Raw genomic sequence first — 23,406 nt, forward strand, 5'->3', positions numbered from 1 at the left:
TCACACGCTTTAATAGTGAATGTCCTACATCAACCGTATTTGTAACGATCACAAAACATATACAACCATCGACCACCATGCCTCATCCAGCATCGTCGGCACAGGAAACTCTTCCCAAAGATTTAACCAATGGACATAATCAGATATCTCCAACACCAGTCATACCAGCTTCACCACAGCAGCAACCCACAACAAAACCTACCCAATGTCTGCCAAAATCTCCCAACTATAGATGTTTTAGTGTTTATAAGTCCGTAACTGATAACTGGTGTAGAATGAACTGTCCGGATAAATTCTGTCCGTATTATTTATGTTTGTGTGCTTGTACCGACTTACAAGTTTTACCAACTACTCCCAAACCAACTAAAGTATGTCGATCTATTCGAGCTGGTATAACCGATAAATACTGTGTTGAAATGTGCTCTGGTAGCTATTGTCCTAGAGGTTATTGTGAATGTATCCAACGTGTTTGAAAATTGGCTTGCGATCCTATCTTGGAGATCTTGTCCAAAATGCGAAACTATGACCTCGATTCCGCACCTCTGCAATTTCGTTTATTGCGTATGTTGTTACCGAAAAGGCAATGCAATTCACAGACATGCATAAGCTTTTTGAGAAGAGAAAGTGGAAACTGGTAATGTATAGTTATGGAGAGTATGAAAGGAGACTTTTATTTCTATAATAAAATATAAACAAACGTATACATGAAATATGATAGTTTAAACATACTAATAACCTTTCGTGGTTCTACCACGTTAATTCTTATAATTACTGAAAAAAACTGTCAGCAAAAAATTGCCGACGATTTCTGAAAAATTCAAATGTGTTTCCTTTATTTCAGTAATTTTTTTTGAGAAATTTGTGACCGGTATATTTTGACAAAAAACTGTTGCTAGAACAATCAACAAAAACAAATCTATTGAACCACAAGTTTGAAAGGGGCAGATCAGTTCTGGTCCAGATTATCAGATTTAAAAGAAAAAGTGTTCCATGAATCCAGAAGGTTTTCTCAAAACTGGATTTATTCAGGATTTTGCGAAAAAAGGGCAAGCAAGAAACGTTTTCAGAGATCATGGTTTTTGGCGAACATTGCATGAGATCATGTTTACCTGGTAGAAACGAAGACAGACAAACCGAACTCGTAATACAGACTAACTTGGTGTAAAAGGTGTAACGATATCTTACACAGTCTAATCAAAATCAGACCCAACTTTCGTCCGGTTTTTTTATTGGCCTTTTGACCCAAACATAAACACTGCGTCACAAAATACCAACGCTGGAGAGGGTACAAATTTAATTGGCCAAAGCAGACGTCATCGAGTTAGTTCAAAAGGTTAATTAATTTTAATTAGACCAAGTTGCTGACTGACACAATTCACATACTATCTTATAGACCCCGTGAACACATTGCTGGTAAAATTCGTTGTGTATGTTTTTTGCCGGAAACAGTGTTCAAGGTTTCTGGAAGACAACCAATTAAAATCCCGCGGAACTATACTATGGTGTATGGTTTCTTCCAACTTTGATCTTTTATTCGATGTCGCTGTTTGAAGAATCACTACTCGAACCTGAAGAGTCACTATCGCCTTTACTCATACAGGCATAGCATATTTCCTACAAAAAAACAATTTATATTATAAAATTGTTGCAAATAAACTAATACAAACTTTTACATGTTTATAAAGAACTATGCTTGGTGATAATGTATGTCTTCAGTTATCCATCTTCATAATGTCAAGCTATTGCGAGCTGTGTACTTTTACCTTGACCTTGACTTCCATATCATGGAAGATTGTTAATGGGGCGTTTTTATTGTGTTGTGCGCTAGCGAATACAGCCAATCAGAGCCCCCGACAGAAAGGTTTTAAGTACGAAGTTCGCAATAGTTTGAGATTGTGAATATTGCGGTTATCTTAAGCTGCACTGTTTCGGATAGTGACAATCAGAGCAAAGATATTGCTTTATCTTATGATAGAAAAAAGTCCTTTATAAATAAGTTATGAGTTTGCCGGGCATTTTCATGTAGAGTCAGTAATGGATACCTGAATATCTTCCCAGCAGTCTCCACAATAACCAAAATTACAGTTTGGAGTAGTACATTTATGATATCCAGAACCTTCTTTATCTTCACATATCAAACACACATCTTTACTAGAAGATACTAGCTTTAACCAACAACATAATTTGGGGAACTCTTTCTTTAATGATACCACTATGCTGGTATTTCTCTGTAATAAAAATAAATACCAACCAGATACGAGCAAAACTAAAGACTGTCTGCAATTTTATTCTACGTATTTATTCGTCATATTAGTAAATCAAACTTTACCAATGGGTTCCTGATAGTTAAAAATCCAAAAGAATATAGCATTATTTGTTCAGACTAAATATCCATCCTCAAGAGTGACGTCGGAATATTGACTATTCAGTATAGAAATCGTGTCTTGCTGATCCCGGTAAATTCTTTATGCCTGGAAAGCGTTCAGAACGGCTCATAGGTTGATTTTTTTTGTCCAAAATTCAAGCCTATTTTAGTCCATTTAGACAGAAAATTGCGCCTCTTTTGTTGTATGAATATAATAAATGTCGTTTTGTTAGGAATCCCCATAAATCTTACAGGATAGACAAAAACGTACATCAATTTATGGTTATAACTTATAGTTATTTTTATCACACATGTCGGAAAGAAACATCAGATATACATTAAATACCGTTAATAAATTAACAAGCGGTTGTTTGCGCACATACATCCACACAATAATCATATCTCGTCCCTCGTGATATGCAGACCCTATATACAGGGGGCAGAGAGAGGGGAAGGGGAAATGTCCCTCCGACAGTAAAGTCTGGCTATAGGCCTGATGATAGGGCGTAACTGTTAGGCAAAAGCAATGATACAGCAAAAGTAAATTAATTGAGATATACGTAGGCTTTACAGATTCATACAGTTAATTTCAGCTTCTATAGTGCTTACTAAAGCTAATTTAAACGTTAAGCGTATTCATAGAGCACAAACAAATTCTATTTGTTAGCAATTCTTGAAAGTAGGCAAATATTGATAATATTTACTTTTAATACTTGAGCCTTCACTTGCTTTCTTACTCTATGTCTCATCATTTTAAGAAATCCCTTTCTTTTTTTCAACATGTCATTATAAAGATATAAAGTCCTTCGTTTTTCACGCTGAAAAAAGGAGAAAACATGCATTAAATCATGAAATCTATCAATCTGTTAACTTACAGGCAGTTTATACAACTGATCAAGCTACTGATAGATGTCAATAGAACTGAGCAACCTATTGGTAGATGTAAATAGATCATATCAACATACTGAGGTGTGTCAATAGAATTAATCTACCATATCAATAGGACTGGTCAATCTAGTTTGAGATATCAATAAAAAATATCTTTCTTGATGACATAACAATGGAATTGATCAACCTATTGGTAGATGCCAATAGAACTGATCTACCTATTGGTAGGTGGCAATAGAACGGTCAACCTATTGGTAGGTGCAAATAAAACTGACCAACCTATTGATAGATGTCAATAGAACAGGTCAACTTATTGATAGATGTTTTTACAATTGGTAAACCTATTGATATATGTCAATCGAACTGGTCAACCTATTGGTAGATGTCAATAGAACTGCTCAACCTATTGGTAGATGTCAATACAGTCATACAGCTAATCAAACTATATATAGATGTCAATAGAATTACTTTATCTTTTCAGAACAGTGAGAAACTGCTTTCCTTACCTTTCTGTAAAAAAATCCACCTATGACCCTTCTCAATCTCAAGCCATATGCTTGTAAATACAGTAGAAACCACATTCCTGCATATACAGAGAATATCATGGTCACTTTAACTTTATCAGCCTTGGAAGGATAAGGTAGACAAACTGAAATACAATAAAATAACAAAGTACTGATAGACGAGTAGTAGCGTAGAACCTAAACAAAAATCCAAAATTTAGCATCCACCAAGACCGTGGTCTTGTCCGACCTAATCTTGATTTAAATCTTTAGTGGTTACATACCATTTAGGTCAATGATTCTGTACATCGCTATGTTAGAATTGAGTGATATTTCGACGAACGTTTTTTTAGTTATCTCCCTTAGCGACATGATTCACTAAATGTTACTTATATATACATTTGGGGGCTACATGTCTAATATTTGTCTATAAATGTCTGTGAATGTTCAGGGAACTCCCTAGATAAAAGGGTATGAGTTATAGCCTTTGTCATCGTAAATTATCTTAAGACATTTTTTAATGGATTTCATTTTGAGTGAACCATATCCAGATCATTCGTGGATCATTAACTTGTTTGGCAAGTTTCATATTCATATTAATGTTTGAATTGGAAGGTTCTTAATCTGGTCGCCTTGATAATAAGAACGAAAAGTGTTAATACTTTCAGATAGACATTCAGTTGGAAGACCAATTAAGTTGAGTGTAAATAAATGTAGGGCACTGTGTAGAACAGTTCTTAAAGCGGAAGACAAAAACCTAATATAACCGACCTGCATTAGATGTTATCTGATCGATGTCGTGTTTTTGATTGAAAGATGATAAAAATAATCTTACAATGTCGCCCATAAATCCTTCGCCATAAACTTTCAAATCAATATGGTGGCTTCCTGAAAATAGAAATCACTGTGTACTTCTGGGCCAAGTGTTCTAAAAAGGAAGTTGCAGGTCAGTTTAATCTAATGACTACCTAGATTCTCCACGTTGCTAGCAGTCATTGAATAGTCCGTTGCTCCAGATTCTGTCAGTTGCAAAGTCGACTCAAGGCATCTTCACAATGTCAAGCTATTGTGAACTTCGTACTTATACCTTGACTTTCATGTTATTCTACAAACAATATACTATACTTTTCTATACTACATCCACAAAAATTCAAAAAGTGACCTTTTTGGGGTCTGGAATGAAAAATGAACTAACCTGTTTGTTTGTAATCTATTTTACAGTTTTTACCAATGATATACAAGACAGTATACAATAGATGATCTAACATGACAATAATAATACTTAAAAACACTCGAAAGAATAATGTGACGGTACCTTTAATCTGTAGAATATAATCATTTATGATTAATTACATTGAGGGAGGGATGGATTCGCCATTTTCTTGGGTTGATGACGGTAAATAGTCGTCAGAAGTACTTGAATTGTACGAAAATAGTATATTGGCACATATTTTCACTAAGTGTGTTTTTACTCATATCAGGACAAGTTTCAGCAAAACTTACCAAATCTCCCGCTTCTTTCTTCTGTAATTTACAAGAGGTAGGGTATACTACTTCCTTTTTCTCTAGCTTTTTCAGTGGTAGAAGAAAACTTTTTCCCTGAAAATAATATTTTATGTTGACAAACGAACCCTACCGCGAAATCTAACCAAATTTCTACAGATTTACGACGTCAAGCCATATGGATGTTAAATTTCATTATAATCGTTAAAGATTGAATGAAGTCCGTATCAAACATCTTCAAGCCAAATTGGTACAAAAAGAATGGAATAATAAATATAATAAAGATACTTACATCTGCTTTACGTCGAGCATCAATACGTTTGAAATAACCACTTATATAATTATTATCGTGTCGAAAATCAGACAAATATTTTTTATGGTATTGATAAGCACTGGAAAGTTAGAAATGGAGATTTACACCCTACTTGTCTGGCACACTTTATAAACTAAAACTTGTATAAATTGAATGACAATACAACATTGGTGCTGATTATGATAAATTGGAATTCTAGATCCAATACTACATTAAGCCTATCCCTTTACGATTTAAAACATCATTGCACCTGCCCCGAATTCAGCACGTTCTGGTCAAACAACACTTCAACCAAGTCAGCCTTTGTGTTAGCAAATAGTTCGAAACATCTGCATCTATTACAGCCTCTGATATTCAAAAAAACTAGATCCTGTTTTATAGTGATTTCCATCTCCTAAGATGCATTTAAAGATTTAAACGTATTGCTATCTTCATTTACCTCGGGAATAAACCAAGCCAGCAAGCAACTTTAAAGCTCCCGAGCCGATTCCATAATACCTCATACTAATTTGTACAAACCTTAGAAATACCAAGATAAAGGTAAAAGCAAGTAATCGTTGAGTTATGAGCAGAAGGAATTTGACGACTTTCTTCTTTTTTTCAAAGGCATATATGGTCTTCTTTCTGACCTCTTCGGCTGTCATATAATTCAAATCCATTGGTGTTTCAATCATCTAGTTAGAAACAAACCAGATCTTATTATTATCAATAAGTTAATCAATATACTGGTAATTATAGATAATAGTCAATTATTATTCAATATGTTTCTGTTAGAAGCTCTATATGTAAACCGCTTTATGGAGGCTTTCCCGATTTGTTATTGAAGCATGCCGGAGGCATTATTACGAAGATTTTCCAAACCGTCATTAACAGTACAGTTAACCGCATTTCAGACACCAATATCATAACCGAATTGAATATATCTGTATAATCCTTGTAAGTTTTAGACATTGTAACCGACATATAGCCTTGCCGATATGACAGATGTATGCTTGCTTACCTTATATTGTAAATTAACATCCATGCTGGACTTTAACTCGTTTGCCATTTCCTTGGATGCCATATATGTTTCTCCCACTCCGGGATTCACTACCTTCATTGAATCACAGTTCAATCCAAATGCTCCTGGTAATACTACAAGAAACGACATGTGGGTAGCTTTAAAAAGGATAAGTTACAGATTAATTGCATGCATAAACTGGAAATGTATCTATAAGCACTTGTAGTGATGTTGGATTATTTCCTACCGAAAATTCGAATTCATTACACAAAAAAACAAACTTATATTTTGTTTACAGACAAGGATGAGCCATATGCTTGTAAATACAGTAGAAACCACATCCCTGCATATACAGAGAATATGTCTCTAACTTCACCAGTTGATCTAGTAGTGGCAAACCTTTCCAATGCAACATTATGGGTAATTGTGGGGAAATTTGTCAATCTGTCATATCTGTCGCGATATCAGGTGTTTCAGAGTCACTCAACGAAAACATGAAAAGATAAGTACATGTACATGAAATATATCACAAAATACTATTAAAGGATGACTTACAATTCACCAATTCACAGAAAAAATCCAGCTTCATTGGCCAACAGAGAAGATAGCCGGCGACTGATAGTTCATCCATGCATTTATCATAGGTATTGGCAAACCACTTTCTACATCTCAAAACACCTTGACTAAACACATCTGAAGAAAACAAAATCCTCCATAGGGTTAAGTTCTGTTAAATTCACTAAAGGTGCCCTCACACCATAGTGATTACCAGTTGTGTATGGTTGCAAATGAAAGTGGTCATGAGCTTTGAAAGCAACTCAAAATTGAGTTGCATGAGAGTTGCGTTCGAAACTTATGACCGCTATTCGCAACTATACGCAATTGGTGACCGCTACATGGTGTAAAGGCCACTTTAGAGAAATTCAAACGTTTTAGATCGCACACGAAATGGTACACGACTTTTTTGGAAGTTGTGAAAAGTAATTTTACATCTAGAAATGCCATACTTACGAAAAAATGATCGTTTAAGAATTTTCGTCGAGTTTAATATTTGAAAGCATCAGACAGTATGAAACGTTTATTATTGCAGCAGTTTTGGTATATGCAATGGAAGATTATGGCTACCCATGCCCCGCCCTTTCAAAACACCAGATGCCATTCTACGACTGGGTATGTCAACTTTCACCCCTTTGCGAGTTTACATAGCTAAACTATTTATTTAGTATATATCTATTTCATAATAAAAATATACCTTCACATCTATAATCCAACTTCTTCTCCCATTTTCTCTCTACCTTTTTATCTTCCGTTTTTCCCGGATTTTTTTTATATTTCTCTTCCAGTAATTCATTTCTCGTGACAGCGTTTCCCGTAAACGAATCTGCTTTGTCGTTGTCAGCTTTCAATCCTCTTACTTCAGCTTGGTCCTCGAGCTGCAAAATGTAACAAGATCTTGACCGACAGCACCATGGTGTAACACTGCACCAAAATACACTTCCGTTCAGTGTTTTATAAAACAGTAGATAATGTGAAAAGTGACATAAATCGTATTAATATTTGTATAGATAAGTTAGTATTGTGATAACATAAGTTACATTGAGATAAAATAGTAAAACAGTCATGTAAATCATCATCTTGACAATGTCAAGCTAAAACTTACAGCGTCAGATACATTGACTGCAATAGACAATAAAGTAAGCCTGGTCTGTTCAATGTACAGGAAGCACTCACAAGGATAGCAGTCAATTGGATTAAAAAATGAAGTTTCTATATGACAGTACATAATAGCACAAGATGTTTGGTACCGGTAAAACATATAATAATAAATAGTTTTGCAATTTGTCAACCACGGGGGTAGTATATTATATACAGTAAATTGCCTCGTATATTTACGTCTCATTTAAAAATAAATTAAAACGAGATAAATCAACTAATTATGAAGGGCTCAAATCTGTCGAACGGATACTATTGAACCTTTATTTCCGATTCAATTAGATATAAGATTAGAATTTATGGAGTCCTAGACCAATTCAAATTGTCATCATCAGCTTAAGTATATGTATACTTGTCATCATAAGACCACACAGAAATGGTCCGTCTTACCTCTTTTTCAATTGGTTCAAAAGCCTTGGTAAATTTTTTCTCGACACCTTTAGTCACAAATCCTTTTTCCTAGAAAAAAAAATAATCATATCTCAAGTTCAGTTCAAACTGCCTCGTCAAAATCTAGAGGAAAATTTAGAGGAATGAGGACACTGCGTCATTTCCTTCGGCAGAATCAGTTCGTTTGTCCGACGTCGACTTTTCTTACTGAATCACTTAAAGAGATTGCTCTGAAATACTTCATGAGAAGCCAAATATGTGCTATATTTTTTTTACAGAAAACGTTGAAATGGAAAATTCTTTGAAAGGGTGACCTTAAGCCTAAATACAAACCTGTAGTTCTGTGAGTGAACCCTTCATGGGTTTAAAGCGTAAATCGAATTTAATACCTGAATGGTTCGCCATCAATTGAGTTATACAACTGAGAGATCGAACCATTTCACTTGAATTTACTATAAGATTAGATACAGGACCTGTATAGGAAGAAAAAATTGAGCTGTATCATCACAACAACGGCCCAACATACATCTCTAAACCAAATATCATTTCATAATTCTCAGTAACATGTCCGTAAATTATGACAACCGGTCAATTCCATTGCACCTCAGGATATTTTACTTGCCCCTCCAAACAATTAAATCTGGCTACGGACCTGAGTAATAACTCTTTTTAGATCTAGAAATGTTTAAGCAAATGGTGTATAAAAGATCAGCCAGAAAGTCATTAGAATTTGTTCTGATGCACCCTTTGCTCCAACTGAATCTTTGACCAATCAAATAAATCACCGAGAAAGTTGACGTGCGGTATCAAGTATTTGAGATTTCGTAAGCTTACTTTCCTGGGAAAAGATACGAAAGATAGCCTATGGAAGCCATTGTTACAGATCTTAGTTTGTCAATTTCATTGATTAAGGACCTGCAAGCTTTATGGAAGAACGTTTTGATCAAAAGTTTTTTGTTCCGCTGGTGACTGTACACTCGCGAACTATGATCTTAAGATTATATATATTCATCTAACATATGAATAACTTTATAACGGATTTGATTGGTTGGATATTTGACTCAAAAATCATCTTACGCCAGAACTTCATCAGATCATGGATGACATTTGGAGTGACCCACGTAAAATAAAATTCATTTCTGCATTTTCACCAGATTGAAAGATAAATGGATTAAACGCTATACCTCCAATAATATAAACTAAAGCAAAGGCAGCAACATAAGACCGTCCACTTTGTCCAAAAAATATAGGCAGTACAAGAGTAATGATACATCTGACTTGAGTACTGACACCATAACCAACAGTAATAATAAATCCTAAAAGTGTCCCAGTGGCGAGTTTTGAGTCTTGTTCCATATCGATAGGATTAATTACAAAATAGTAAAACACTGAAAATATAAAGGGATACTAAAATCATCTTAAACATTCGCTTTACCAATAAATATCACCTGATAATAATTATATTACACTAAATTCTTTTGGTTCATAATCTATTAAAGTATTTTGACTGTAATTTATGTCTTTGGATCGTAACCGAATGGGCAGATCATATAAGCTTAGATGCCCTATTTGTTTGACCTACCATCTTCCAGTTAAAAATCCAACTTCGGGTAGCCTACAATTGCACTTATTTAATAAAACATTGTATTTGGTATAAGCAGTGTATTGTACGGTATAGGGCCTAGTTGTCCTCGGAGTTTGGACACAGACTCACGTTGGTTATTGACAGAGCCATGTGAAATCTTTAAGGGTTCAAAGCTTCCTTAAGTCCTCATCTTCAGAGTCTAATCTTACATATTGACGATGCAGATTCTCGTACTCGTAGATCATTCCTCAACTTTTTAACAAATGGTTAAGCTAATCATTAGGAGATACGTACAAACGCCAACAGCACATCCAATAGGAAAACATATAACAGCTTTAACTTTAGAATGTTGTTCTGGGGCAGATTGCGTAAACTTTACAAACATCGAATCATCCTTTTTCTCTGGAATATGAAAAAGAAGAACCTGCAGACCGTACACGTAGCCTCTTAGTGTTTGACACTACGCCTAAATATCATAAATTTCGTTATAATGTTAATTATCGATGACATTGATGAAGAAGTCGAAGACATCTAAGCTATGTAAATGTATGTCATGTAATGATTAGCCCGGGCCTATGGTTAGCCTAGGTTAGTAGCCTATATTTTAGGCCTACGCCTACTGTCTGATGAATCATTCAGAACATAGGCCCACCTAGCCTCCTAGTAGGTCAACGTATAAGACTACGCTACTTACTTTTTGTAATTAATGGAACTGAATCAGATGATCCACTGGAAAATCCATCATCTATATCAATTTTGACAGATTTCATTTTGTTTAATCATGTAAGCCTATCATGAATATTTTCGTTCATGATATTCTAAATATGGCGTCATGCACAATTCTGGAATTGACGTCATCATCGTCAAGATTCGTGACGTCATGTCTCTACATTCGAGAATCCTGAATAGCGGCTTCAGTTAGGCTAGCATCTTATTAAATTTATATTATAGACTTTATATCTTTTGTCTCGATTGTAGGCTTAGCCTAATCTAACAAGTTTTCCATCGCAGTCGAGATCTAGGTTATTTTTAACCAATCAAAGTGTGCCATGAAGAACTCGTTTCTTGATAGTCATGGCGAATTATCGGAGAGCAGAACCTACAGAAGTCATGGCTTTTCCATTGATTAAGTCAAATTAAAATTTATCACGACAATGGTGTGCTCCATCTGGAGTGTACAATCGGAACATTTTGAATTTTTAATACGAATCGAACCTAGCCTATGTTTTATTTCAAGGGAAGTAATTCATTGCAATCTAATTTGACCACTGAAGCTACTTATGAAAATTTTTTAAATCCAATTTTTGTCAGGTCTCTAGTGAGAAAAATTGGCGACTGCTTTCCATCAAGTTAGGTCTTCCGAGTAGGCCTACTGTTATTCGAAGCATAGCTCAGAAGTACATTGAGTGCTTATCAATTTGCAGGTGTGCCCCATAAACCCGGCCCTTCTTTACAAGGAACTCTGGACTGGTCTCTGTCATCCAGTCGAACTTCTTCGATCATCACACTCCCGTACCTTTTAGTCTTACCGTTCCATTCAAATAGGCCAACAACCTACTTCATTAATATTCTCTTTCTCACCCTCTCTCTTCTACCTACCTGGTGGGCTCCAATTCCCCTATCCCTCATGGTGTTCCCTTAATTATCTCTTCTCCTTCCCTTAAACCTTAGCCACTTCACTTCTTTCTTCTCTCCTTCCCCATGTTTCTCTTTCTCCTACTTTAAATCTTTCAATATAATTATTCTCTCTAATCCCCTGACTATTCTTTCTCTCTACACGCCATATATCTGTCCTTCGCCACTGTCACCTTCCTACCTCTACTTGTTACACTTTCTATAGCTCTTCTTCCTTCCTCTTTACAAAATTTATCACCACGTTTAGCAAATTATATTGTAGATTGTTCATGAGAATAATAGCCAAATCTAGTAATAATGAGCAACGCTCGCCGTTACAAACTTTAAAATAACTAATATGGACTGGTTAGTCTTAAAATAAACAGATACATCGTATCTTATTTTTATTAAAATATTATTTTGGAAGTCATAAGCCGCGCTTAGACAGCCACAATTTATCCGGGCCAGGTCCGGACTGTGGACTCAGTCCGAGTACGGTTCGGCACAAAAAGTGGCTGTGTAAACGGGTTGAGAGGGCTCGGCACCTGCTAGTTTCAAGTGGGCAGAGTCCCGCAAGAAGAGGTGGTCTCGGTCCGGACCGATTAGGTTGTGCACATGCGCAATAATGACCTTGACCCTGTTACTTTATTCGCGGGAACAACAAACTAGGCTAAACTTTGACAAAAAAGGATCGACCTACTATTAAAATGTGTGTCCAACGGGGAGCTACATGGAGTGATGAAGAGACCGAAGCTCTGATCGCTATTTGGGGTGACGAGATCGTCTAAGTTCAATTGGAAGGTGCCCGTGATAATCACAAGATTTATGAATCAATCGTCAAGAGCCTACTTTACTTAAGGTTCGTTTGTGCTTTAAACGAGACAAATCCAACAAAAACTTAAAAATCATAGCTTTGTTTATAGCGGGCGCCATTTTGTATGTTTGTGTTTATTTCGCCTCCTCTGACTGGAGAGCAGATCTGCTTTTGATTTTGGCCCAGTGAAAACAGTGCTGTGTAAACGGTACAGGTTAACCGGGCCGAGTCCGGAGTCGAATACGGTTCACTTCAAGTGGGCCAGTTTTTATGGCTGTCTAAACGCGGCTATAGGCTTTGGAGTCTACAAACGGAACACATTTAATCCATTAGCCAAAATTGAAGTTTTGTGGGACAAGTAGCTAACCAAGTGTTTTAAATCAAAATTTCCTTCATCAACAACACGCGTAAGGCCTTAAATGAACACCGAGCATGTGCATTGCATGTGTATTTGGATGGAGTCTTATTCTAAGCGATGCTTTGCTTATTCCATTGTCCGACAACTGGTATGTCCAACAACTAACCGATCTGATCGTGTCCGAACAGAATATTACATCACGGTCCGTAACCTAAATTGTTAATGATAATCTGGAAATAACCGACTTTGCAATCATGGAATGGCGGGGACCTGCAGTAAATTGTCCACTACGCACGTTTCCTGATATCTATAGATCATCAATTCCATTAAGAATGACATCAAAGTGGTCTTTGGGAGTAAATTAACTTCCATCTAATCATAATATTTTAACAAGTTATTTCAGATCGTGATTAACCGTCCGTGGCACCTCCTCTTACTCCCTCCCTAATTACCATTAAACAACGTCAGAAATAAAACACGCCTTCAGAATCAGACGTGACCACGGGTTTCTTTCTTGGACTAATCACTTATTTAAGGAATCGTCTTGCAAACGGTCTTTCATTTTCTTTGAGACAATAACGACATCATACACTATACAATAGAAGTTTGAAAAGTTTTTAGTAGAAGAAAGAATTGAGGATGAGTAAGCTAGCAGTAACAAGTATCATCAGTATCTGTATGTTATATCTCATATCAGCACTACCAGGTTCGTTTTTTTTTTCACATTTTCTAAATACTGCTCTGTAAAGGTTTTTTTGTAAAACTGAAGAGGGGTTTAAGGGAGGATTTCTTGCTTCTTAATTTTCACGTGATAATCTTAAAGCTTTTTACTACACGTCGGAGAAAAGACTGAGATTGTGACAGCACTTTAAAGCAATCACAATTCTAATACTGGCGTTAAAATCTGTTCTTTCTTTAGAATTACATGGGCCGCAGACGCCTTCTGTTGATCAAATATCGCATGTCTAGAATACCTCTTTTGAATCGCTGTAATGGCAAAATTGTTCTTATTGATTTTAGTATATAATACTAAAGGTGTATCCTTTGCATATTATCAGTTCGGTGTGTCATCTGGAGTCAAAAATCCATTTGTCTTTAAATCAAAACGTTTTCGGTAGACTTAAAACGCTAACCGCCTTTATTTGATACAGATATCAAATAAGCAACATATTTAGAATATCTTTTGTACAATTTTCATTTTTTATACCATAATTAGGCTTAGTGCATTTGCCTCATTTGCCCATGTAGTTAGATCTTGCATGATAATTTGGCTTCGTTAAATCACGTAAAAACAATGCGAAGGTTTTTTATTTACACCATTACGATTAATAAAAGTTTGAACAAGGATAAAGGTTTTCATTAAATCAAAATTTGTTTGCGGATAAATATTCTTTAAATACATTTAATGATCTGATTCAAAACATTTAAAAGCTTAAACAGAAAAATGCAAGCCTTAAATACTTGCTATTATTAATAAAATAATTATTTATTCTATTATATCCCTTGAATTTGAAACTTTTCTAATTTTTATTTCAACTAGCGCTCGATTGGTTAGTTCTGAACAGGTGGCGCGTGTTCAAATTCTGGCTTCAATCGAACGGTATGAAGGTCACCATTCAAAATTAACTCTTCTGTTCCTTTCTCCGCCATTTTGAATACTGTCGGCACGTACTTTTTCGGCACAGGTGGGAAGCATTCAGTACCCTGTTCCAATTTGTTTTATTGAACTTCTAAAGTTAGATAATTTTTGGTGCTATTGGCGCCTATTATTTGGACAGGAGGTACGGGCACCCGCCTGTATTGTCCATTTTCAGTTGGCGCTCGATTGGAGAGTTCCGAACAAGTTCTGTCTGTTCCAATTCTATCCTAAATCGAACGATACGGAAGTGGAATATGTCACACTCAAAATTTTTCCATCTTTCCTTCTCTGCCAGTTTAAATTTTGTCTGCATCTACTATTTTTGCGGTACACGAAGGACGCGTTCTGAACTCTGTTCCAACTTGTTTTTATTGAACGTCCGGTTGATTCCAAGAATCCCGAATGTGTAGAACTCTCCAATCGAGCGCCACCCAGGAAAGCTATTAGACCCATTCCGTGACTACTATGTTGATTTTGTTAGATGTCGTTGCGATTTGAAGTTATAGAAACTGATTAATGGTTAACATGTCAAAAAGTCTCGAGAGCAAGATGTATTAAATCTTTTGGAATAATATATCCGGTTTCCAGATATCAATGATCGAACACTGATTTCCACTGGATTATCCAAAATAATTGTTATTGCCTAATAATAAGAAGAACGTATCTAGAATAGTCAGAATTTTCTGCAGATGGATATATTTGGGAAGGCAGCAAAATCAAATAACTACTTCGTCTTTACTATTTACAATCTCAAGAGCCGAATAGTTAATAGCAGGCTGATGTAAAAGAAAAGGAGAATTGAAGTCGTGGAAATTTTCTACCAAACCACTCATGACTGTGCCTTATAGGCGCTTGTAAAATAGATCATCAAAATCGAATATTATTCACGTAAACATTTTCAAATCACATGGACGAAATATCGTCAAAGAACTCGACTGATTGCCAGGTGCTCGTACAAAAGAAATAGGAATCGTGGGTAAAATGATAGAAGACGCTCAAAAGTTCAAAGACGTCCAAAGACTTTAATTTTCATGTAGGTGGACCTATCTATTCACAGACAGGCATTATGACCAATAAGTTGAAGAAACAATTGGATTCAAATTATATTATTTAAGATACAGATTATCATAATACTATGTTATTTGGATGGACTGAGACTATAAGCTATTACAATAATTGAGATGGATTCCACAGACTTATTTAAATCTACGTTCATAATTTTAAAATTCATTGCTACCGATTACAAGGAGAAACTCAACATAATACTTAATGCGTATCCCAACATCAACTCTTCAGACTAAGCCCAGAGGGTATTGAAAACCACCAACAAGCACTCAAACCGGAAGTGAATATTTGCGCGGGAATTGGAAATGATGATATTATTGATCATGAACCACAACTTTTGTATATGTGTAAATATAGTCTAAAAATAAATAAAAAAATTCTCTCTCAAATCCGCAGTTGGTCCCTGGAATATTTCTAGAACAAAATGTGTATTACTCTGCCAATCAGTGGCTAGACTGGATGAAGGGGGGGCCCTTCCTCTGGAATTGTTTTTTTTTTCGAAAACATAATCTGCTTTCCTGCATTTTTGTCCGGTGTCTGGTGATGGGGCCCCATAAGCGTTCAATCAATTCCTCAGTGTTTGTTAGGGAGAATCGAAGCATCAGTCATTATTATACCTCTTGTTACAATAGGCTACATGAACAACTTCATGTTATTAGGCCTTCATGTTAGGCCTCTCTTCCGTCTGTAGGCCTACTGCAGATGACATCTAAAGACTAGTTTTGTATAAACTGTATGCTTTCTTTTTAATTTAACGGTGAAGAGGAGGGGGGGGGGGGGGGCAGATTATCTATCTTTGTATGTGTAACGGGAACAGTGGTAGATTTGGCTTGCATCATTCCAGTTTCAGTCAGACGTTTGTGGTTCTTGTGATACCGCTTTTACCATGATTTCTGAGGTCACTATCGCAAAAATAGTTACGTCATGAAAAGCTCCAGGCCACAATAGGCATACATTAACTTTTTATACCAACCCTTCAATCAAAATTAAACACAGTTGTCAAAATGAGGAAAAAGGAATATAAATTTAATGATTCAAACTGGTTTACACTTTCAGTAAATAAGAGTAAGAAGTTAAGAGACGGGAACAAGACTCAAGGGAATTTAAGTGGCGTTATTTAGATAATTACTTATTACACGTTACACATGATTTAATGTTATATGGTTTATTAAGTTAAAGGGCATTGATGGCCTCTCGGGAACCATTCCCGGAAAATTCTTATTAACATAGTATTTATAAATTGTCTGATCTATTAAGTTTCTTGATAAGCTAATATAACTTTAATGTTGTCAATATTGCTTGTCATTTTCTTCACCTTCTTATCAGATTCTAGACAATCGTTACTTAAAGAGCTAAACTGGCTTCAGTACCAATGTTTTTCAAAACTTGCTGCTCACGAAGACGGGTATGACTTATGTAGTGCAATTGCTCTGAGGGAAGGTGGAACATCACAGAAAACAAAAAACCAAAACCAAACAGCCCTGCTTTCTTTTTTAACACGAAAAATTATCTATATTCTTCCTTTGTGATCAAAACTCAAAAAGTGGTATCGACGGATTTTTTGGGGGAAGGAGGATCATCATTCAAACCACCATAATCTTTCTTAGTTGATTTATCTTTGTATTTTTCAGTTGATTTAGCAAGAGATAATGAACTAGATTTAAGCTATGATGATATACCAAATTTTGGATCTCCACTTCTGACCAAATTATATTTAAATTATCTTTTAAGAGATAATTCCTTTTCACCAAGATCCTCTCAACAAACTCTTTCAAAACGTGGAATAGGACCCTGTATAAACAACTGTTTAAAAGCTGGAGGAAGAATGAATTTTATCCAATGTAAATCTATGTGCCACTGGTAAGTTCATTTTAACCTCACTCTCTGAAGACTCCGAGAAAAAAATACCGAACGCAACCGACTAGATGCTTTAGTCCGCACCGCACCAATCGGCCAACCTTGAAAGTTACATTGGCGCTCTGCAGCATATCACGGTTATGAATTGTGGCCATTAAAGACGACAATAAAAAAAAAAATTTTTGGGTGCAACACTTAAAATTCATTGTAGGATTGACTCAAAAGGATTTGAAAATCGACTAAGTTTTCCTCTTATCGAAGGTCTACGCCCATCTCTATATAGAACATGCCATCTGACGTGTATCTAGTCTGAAAACAGGATAAAAACATGTACTTATTCAATTTGGCTAGACATTTACACGGCTGGACTGCTTCAGCAATAACTACAATTATTCAGTCGTTTCTAAACGTTTTTCTCACTTTATCAGAAGCTATAATTATAGGATCAATTTAAATCTGAAACGTGTCAGGCTCTGAATTCCTTCATTCCTTCTTTTCAACGAAAATAACAAACATCTTGGACGTCAACAATGACATAACTGATAGTTTTTGATTGTGTAATGGTCATACTTGTGGTAAACGGAAACGGAAGTTTTTTCAGCCAAGCTAAAGAAAAAGATCGTAAAATTTCAATTTGGTACTTGTGATTGAAATATAGGTTAGTTAACGTTCAAAAGTTTCATTGATACAGCACGTATCGCTTCTCTCTATAACTATATAACTCTATAACTCAATAGTCCAATTCTGTTCTTTTCAAACCAACAATTACGAAGCTTTCTTTATACCCTACAATGACTCTGTTAATCAAATTTTGAATCTTAGAGGACTAAATAACTTTTCTACCCATCATCAATTTTCTTATTTTTTCATTTCTGTTATTTACTAACAACGCTCCTCATTTATGATCTTGTGATATTTTTCTTTGAATCGCGTTCAAAGAATCAGAAACATTGCAACTCGTAATATAACAATAAAATATCACTCAATTCCACAAGTATGGCGGACTAAGCTTTTAATGAACATGACTTACGATTGGTTGAATATATAAAGAACACAGGACTCGTAGTGCTGAAGAATTTCATCAGATTAATGGTGGCGTAGCGAACATTGCCTTCATTGAAACAACTACTAGTTGCCAGCAAACGGAAGTTGGGATGAAAAGTTCAAAGGCAAAGTTGTCTTTTCTAAGATTGTTTGATCAATTACGCAGTAAACAAAACTGTGTATGGTATCAGACAAACACATTTCAACTACAAATTCAATCTAGAGACATATGCAGGCGTAGGTAAATCCTGAAGGGAATTTCAGTTGAGATTAATTAGATTTAAAATAAAATTACTGTGAATGGCCAATTAAATCTGTTAAATCTAGTTGACAAATATAAAGTCCGGCGAGGTTTTGAAACACGTCCATCTGGCGAATACGTCTCAATATTTCCCTAAAGGAAGATTTGTTTAAAGTAACTTAGAAATAGTTTGTCCCCCCGTGACCCATCTTCACAATGACAAGCGATTAGGAATTTAGTCTACCTTGACTGCAAGATACAAGAAAGTTGACTATTACAGTCAAGGTATAAGACGAAGTTCGTAATAGCTTGACATTGTGAAGATGCCATGGCTAAGCTTATATACTTCTGTCCAACGTTTTATTGTTCCCTAAAGCTATTTATCGATATTTTCTATCAGCATAGAGCTATTCGGCGCCATACATGAAACAATTAAACTTAATCTTTTTCTTTTGTAGATGACCAGTTAAATGACGAAACAGCGTCAAGAAATATATTGTCCAGTTGATATTTTATCTATAATTAACTATACTTGCTTTAATTTTAACTTGCGAATAAAAGAAATGTTGGTGAAGATGTGAACTGAATTGATATTTTATTGTATTGTGTGATAATATAATATAGATGTATTATATTTGTTGTCTATATAGTTGTCTGAAGAACTTTGGAAAAACTGAGATTCACTCAATTGCGTTTTTGCTCTTTATTGTTCTAATAGAATCAAGAGCATGCATTGTGTTATATATACCATACGCTTACTTCATGTCCGATCTGTCAGCAGGCTAAGGACTAAACCAAATATGTAGAGGTATTTGCTAATTTTATATCATATCATATATATATAATTACAAGCGAAAATCACCGGATGCTAATCTTGGGGTAAAAAAACTCTTCAGCCAAACGCATTATAATTCCACATGACATAATGTACTTCCGTCTGGTTCTAACGTCATAGTGTAAAATACAACTTATACTCGTAGATCAAATGTCCAGGGTTTACCAGTGTCATCTGCGCCATTAAATAACATCAAATTTCTGACATGCTACCAAATATCTCATAGTTCATTTTTCTAATATGACTAAACATATTTATTCTAACCAAGAACGCCTATCCTGTGACTAAATATAACTTCCGATTCTAAAATATTGCTCGGTGTACTTGTGCAATATTTGATTTACACCATGAATGTTAACTTTCTTTTAGTGCCTTTTGAAGCCTTTTACAATAAAATTTATTTCATTTATAGAAAATTAAACGTTTGAATTGAGGGATAACAATACAGACAAATATATAACATAAACCTAGGTACAATGACTATTGTTAAAAGAAGCCTAAAATAGGTTTCTCAAAATAAAATATTCACAGCATAATATATCAAACAACCAATTTAGAATACCAAATCAGAGTATCTTCAACGATTTTCCTCAGGCACCAAATCGTAAAATATTTACCCCAAAATATCACGTTACAAATTAATTATTAATACAAATCTGTAAAATCGTAAAACGCTTCTTTCTTTATATTAAATATCAAGGATTTAATCTTGCGTATTCCGAATGTCTTAGATCTATATGAAAGCTCTATGAATATGGGGTCACTAATGATCATGCAAAATATGACCCTCATTGCTGATCTGATAAAGATCGAAATCATTGTCTATATACAGTGGGTGAATAAGGAGGAGGTTGAGATACATAATTATCAGAAAATGGTTGTCGTAAGTCCATTAGATCAGCATTAGGAGCAGTAGCCTGTGTCTGTAATACTGGTCGTGTGTAATGTGGTATATAATGAACTGGTGTCCCTTCCATCTGTACTGTCTGTGGACTAGCTCCATAATGTTTAGTGCCGCGTGTCTCTGGATCATATTCGTGAAGGATTCTAAAAAATTCTCCGTCTTTACTCTGCATAACGACTACACCTGGTTCAAGTTCGTATGCAAACAGATGTGATGGTTTGATGATTTCTTTCTGACGTTCGTCCATGTCGGGTGTTTTTGAGGAACATTGTGAATTCCATAATAAATATACCACAAATAATAACAATCCTAAACCACAGAATATAAATATCATACCGTCTAATCGAAATCCACCAACTCGTATACTGAAAAGAAAATGAGACAAAATTAGTTTGCAATAAGTTTCTATATCTGATTTGGGTTAATGAAGTCGATTAATGGTATAAGCCTACACTTTTTCATCTCCAATTATCAAGGCTGCGGCACACAGGGATCGGTATATTGTGCCATCCAACCATCTGACACGTTTTAAATGTTAGTGCAGTTCCAAATGAGAGAAAGCCAGTTGATGTCAAATTCCCGATTCAACAATTCAGGAAGGGATGGTGGATGGGACGGAGGCGTAAGTATAGACATAATATACAAGTTAGTTTTGGGATCTGTGTTCAAACTTGAACACCATCGATGTCAAGCTTTCAGCTTTCTCAAGTAATAAATTGCCCCAAATTTACTTCAAGTCTATAGCTTAAAGTATGCTTGTGGAAAGTATTTGCGGTAACTTACGTATCATCCTCTGTTGTATCGTCCATTATAAAGACATCAGCCTCCTCTGTCATATTAATATTACAACATATCTATAATTATAATCATACCATATAGAATATTATACAACAGCTGTTATAAACCATATACATTTATTGCATACCTCATGTCATTTCATGTAAATCTGTTTATTCCATGACAGTACAAAATTCTATTTCATGTCTTTCCCTAGTAAATTTCGTGTCAACCTCTGGTAAATTCCGTGCCAACCTCTGGTAAATTTCGTGTCAACCTCTAGTAAATTTCAACACTTTGTTTACTTCGTGTCTATCGTCCTTTCTATGTCAACCCTTAAGTTCATAAGATTTTGTCATGTTAACTAGTCTATTCCAATCTATAAACTCTTGCCTCAACCCCTAGTTTATTTTCAAGTCTAGTCAATTTCACTTCAACACCATGCAAGATATTTTCATGTCAACCCCTAGTTTATTTCATGTCCAGTCAATTTCACGTCAACACCATGCAAGTTATTTTCATGTCAACCCCTAGTTTTTTACATGTCTAGTCAATTTCACGTCAACACCATGCAAGTTATTTTCATGTCAAACCTTAGTTTATTTCATGTCGAGTCAATTCCAAGTCAACCTCAAGTTATTTTCATGTCAACCTCTAGATTATTATTCCATTTCACATCGACCCTGTTTTATTTTTAATTCAATCCCTTTATTGCTAACTTCATTCATGCCATCCCCTTGTTTATTTGTTTCTTACCATCAATTTTTCAAAAAACAGTCCGATTGTCAAAAGTGTTTTCAATTAGCCTTCTAGATATATCCTATTACGGGGATAAAAAGTAAAATCTTAGCAAATTTCAGGGTTGATGCTCAAGCGTCTCTGGATAAAGTATTCAAATGGAAATTTGGAGTCCAGATTTAGATATTCTTCACGAAATGCCAGTTTAAAGTATTCTCAAAACCTACCTGTTTCCATTATCCAACAACAAAAGAAAGTTGACAGATTATAAAATCGTACAGATTGACTCAATCAAGCAGTCCCTTCACCTTATCCTGGCTTGGTATTTGTCACCGAACTTGTTATTAATACCTCTACCATCTGTGACTCTTCAATCAATATTCACCATAGTTTACATATTAACTTTATTTATTTCACCTACACATATATTGATTTTAAATATACGACGAATTTTAACTTGATGTCACATCCATTAACAATTATTTTGTCATTAGAGCTGATGGTTTGCATTGTGCAATAATCAGCAGGTCATAACGTTCCTATTTTATATTTAAACTCTTCTTCGTTATCCACGTGACAAACATTGATTCTCAATATTTAAACCGGAAGTGGTCTTGATATAGAGCGTAGTTGCTGGGTGTGAGGGCCACCTTTTGGGCAGGGTCCCGTGGACTTGGTTCAACCAGTCCCTGTGATAGTTGAGCAGCCACTGGCCTCGATGGGTTAAGGTCGACTGTTGATTAAATGCAACAGATCTGCCGGGGTCAGAATAAGCGAAACGGTCATCGAAATATTGACTAACTACTAGCAACTAGATGGTTACAGATTTCGACCGCTCAGTTCCAGAATATGTCTGTTTTGTAGAACACAAGCTGTCACTGAAACTTGCGGCAACTGCGATATTTTTTCTAGCGTCTGTGCGATCAGGTCGACTATATCCAGATTCTCCCAGTTGTCGCAAGTTGCATGCAGTCATTGAATTTAATATAATATTATAATATAATTTTACTCATTGACATCCATTTAGACACGTTACCTGCCAACTTGATTAGACTTGAATTTCTTGATTTGCTAGAGTAAAAACCAATCTACATTCGAGATAACATTTTATTCAGGTAATGTATAACAATTCCGACATATATTTGGACACATTCTTATACTCAGTTGGCAATACAGGAAACAGCGTTTTGGACAAATTGTTATGCTTGTTGGTCTTATGATGTTGAAGGGTGGTAAAACTGCTTGAGTTGTAGGTCTCGA

The 23,406-nt window shown here is 35.4% G+C and overlaps 3 protein-coding genes across 3 annotated transcripts in view; 1 reads left to right on the forward strand and 2 right to left on the reverse strand.

Annotated features, from left to right (window-relative positions):
* Nucleotides 1–656: 656 nt before the first annotated feature.
* On the reverse strand, nucleotides 657–11,103 carry LOTGIDRAFT_234123 (hypothetical protein). Its single transcript, XM_009061266.1, has 17 exons — nucleotides 10,955–11,103; nucleotides 10,555–10,662; nucleotides 9,860–10,063; nucleotides 9,009–9,148; nucleotides 8,676–8,744; nucleotides 7,825–8,005; nucleotides 7,128–7,265; nucleotides 6,573–6,706; nucleotides 6,092–6,246; nucleotides 5,552–5,651; nucleotides 5,260–5,355; nucleotides 4,952–5,078; nucleotides 4,528–4,644; nucleotides 3,760–3,902; nucleotides 3,070–3,183; nucleotides 2,043–2,228; nucleotides 657–1,614 (listed from the first exon to the last, which is right to left on the reverse strand). The coding sequence occupies exons 1-17, from the start codon at nucleotides 11,028–11,030 to the stop codon at nucleotides 1,531–1,533; spliced, it is 2,172 nt and encodes a 723-aa protein (XP_009059514.1). The 5' UTR covers nucleotides 11,031–11,103; the 3' UTR covers nucleotides 657–1,530.
* Nucleotides 11,104–13,615: 2,512 nt separating this feature from the next.
* Nucleotides 13,616–19,513, forward strand: LOTGIDRAFT_234124 (hypothetical protein). Its single transcript, XM_009061267.1, has 4 exons — nucleotides 13,616–13,752; nucleotides 17,382–17,610; nucleotides 17,819–17,868; nucleotides 19,351–19,513. The coding sequence occupies exons 1-4, from the start codon at nucleotides 13,686–13,688 to the stop codon at nucleotides 19,398–19,400; spliced, it is 396 nt and encodes a 131-aa protein (XP_009059515.1). The 5' UTR covers nucleotides 13,616–13,685; the 3' UTR covers nucleotides 19,401–19,513.
* A 183-nt stretch (nucleotides 19,514–19,696) lies between these two features.
* The window catches only part of LOTGIDRAFT_234125 (hypothetical protein), a gene marked incomplete at its 5' end in the record, with an annotated part of 9,192 nt that continues 5,482 nt past the window's right edge, over nucleotides 19,697–23,406 (reverse strand). The window contains 2 exons of the mRNA XM_009061268.1: nucleotides 19,697–20,996; nucleotides 21,415–21,485. Coding sequence (XP_009059516.1) covers nucleotides 20,543–20,996; nucleotides 21,415–21,485 — 525 coding nt within the window. The 3' untranslated portion in view covers nucleotides 19,697–20,542. The remainder of the gene's footprint in view (nucleotides 20,997–21,414; nucleotides 21,486–23,406) is intronic.

The sequence above is a fragment of the Lottia gigantea genome (genome assembly GCF_000327385.1).
Source record: "Lottia gigantea unplaced genomic scaffold LOTGIsca_47, whole genome shotgun sequence".
NCBI lineage: Eukaryota > Metazoa > Mollusca > Gastropoda > Lottiidae > Lottia > Lottia gigantea.

Excerpts from the sequence above, each read along its gene's own strand:
- LOTGIDRAFT_234123 (XM_009061266.1), bottom strand. The coding sequence starts at position 11,030 with ATGAAATCTGTCAAAATTGATATAGATGATGGATTTTCCAGTGGATCA. Across the intron at positions 10,064-10,554 it reads TGGATGTGCTGTTGGCGTTT|TGTTTTACTATTTTGTAATT; the intron begins GTACGTATCTCC and ends TTATATTTTCAG. Across the intron at positions 5,356-5,551 it reads ATGCTCGACGTAAAGCAGAT|GGAAAAAGTTTTCTTCTACC; the intron begins GTAAGTATCTTT and ends TATTATTTTCAG.
- LOTGIDRAFT_234124 (XM_009061267.1), top strand. The coding sequence starts at position 13,686 with ATGAGTAAGCTAGCAGTAACAAGTATCATCAGTATCTGTATGTTATAT. Across the intron at positions 17,611-17,818 it reads TGTAAATCTATGTGCCACTG|GATTGACTCAAAAGGATTTG; the intron begins GTAAGTTCATTT and ends AATTCATTGTAG. Across the intron at positions 17,869-19,350 it reads AAGTTTTCCTCTTATCGAAG|ATGACCAGTTAAATGACGAA; the intron begins GTCTACGCCCAT and ends TTTCTTTTGTAG.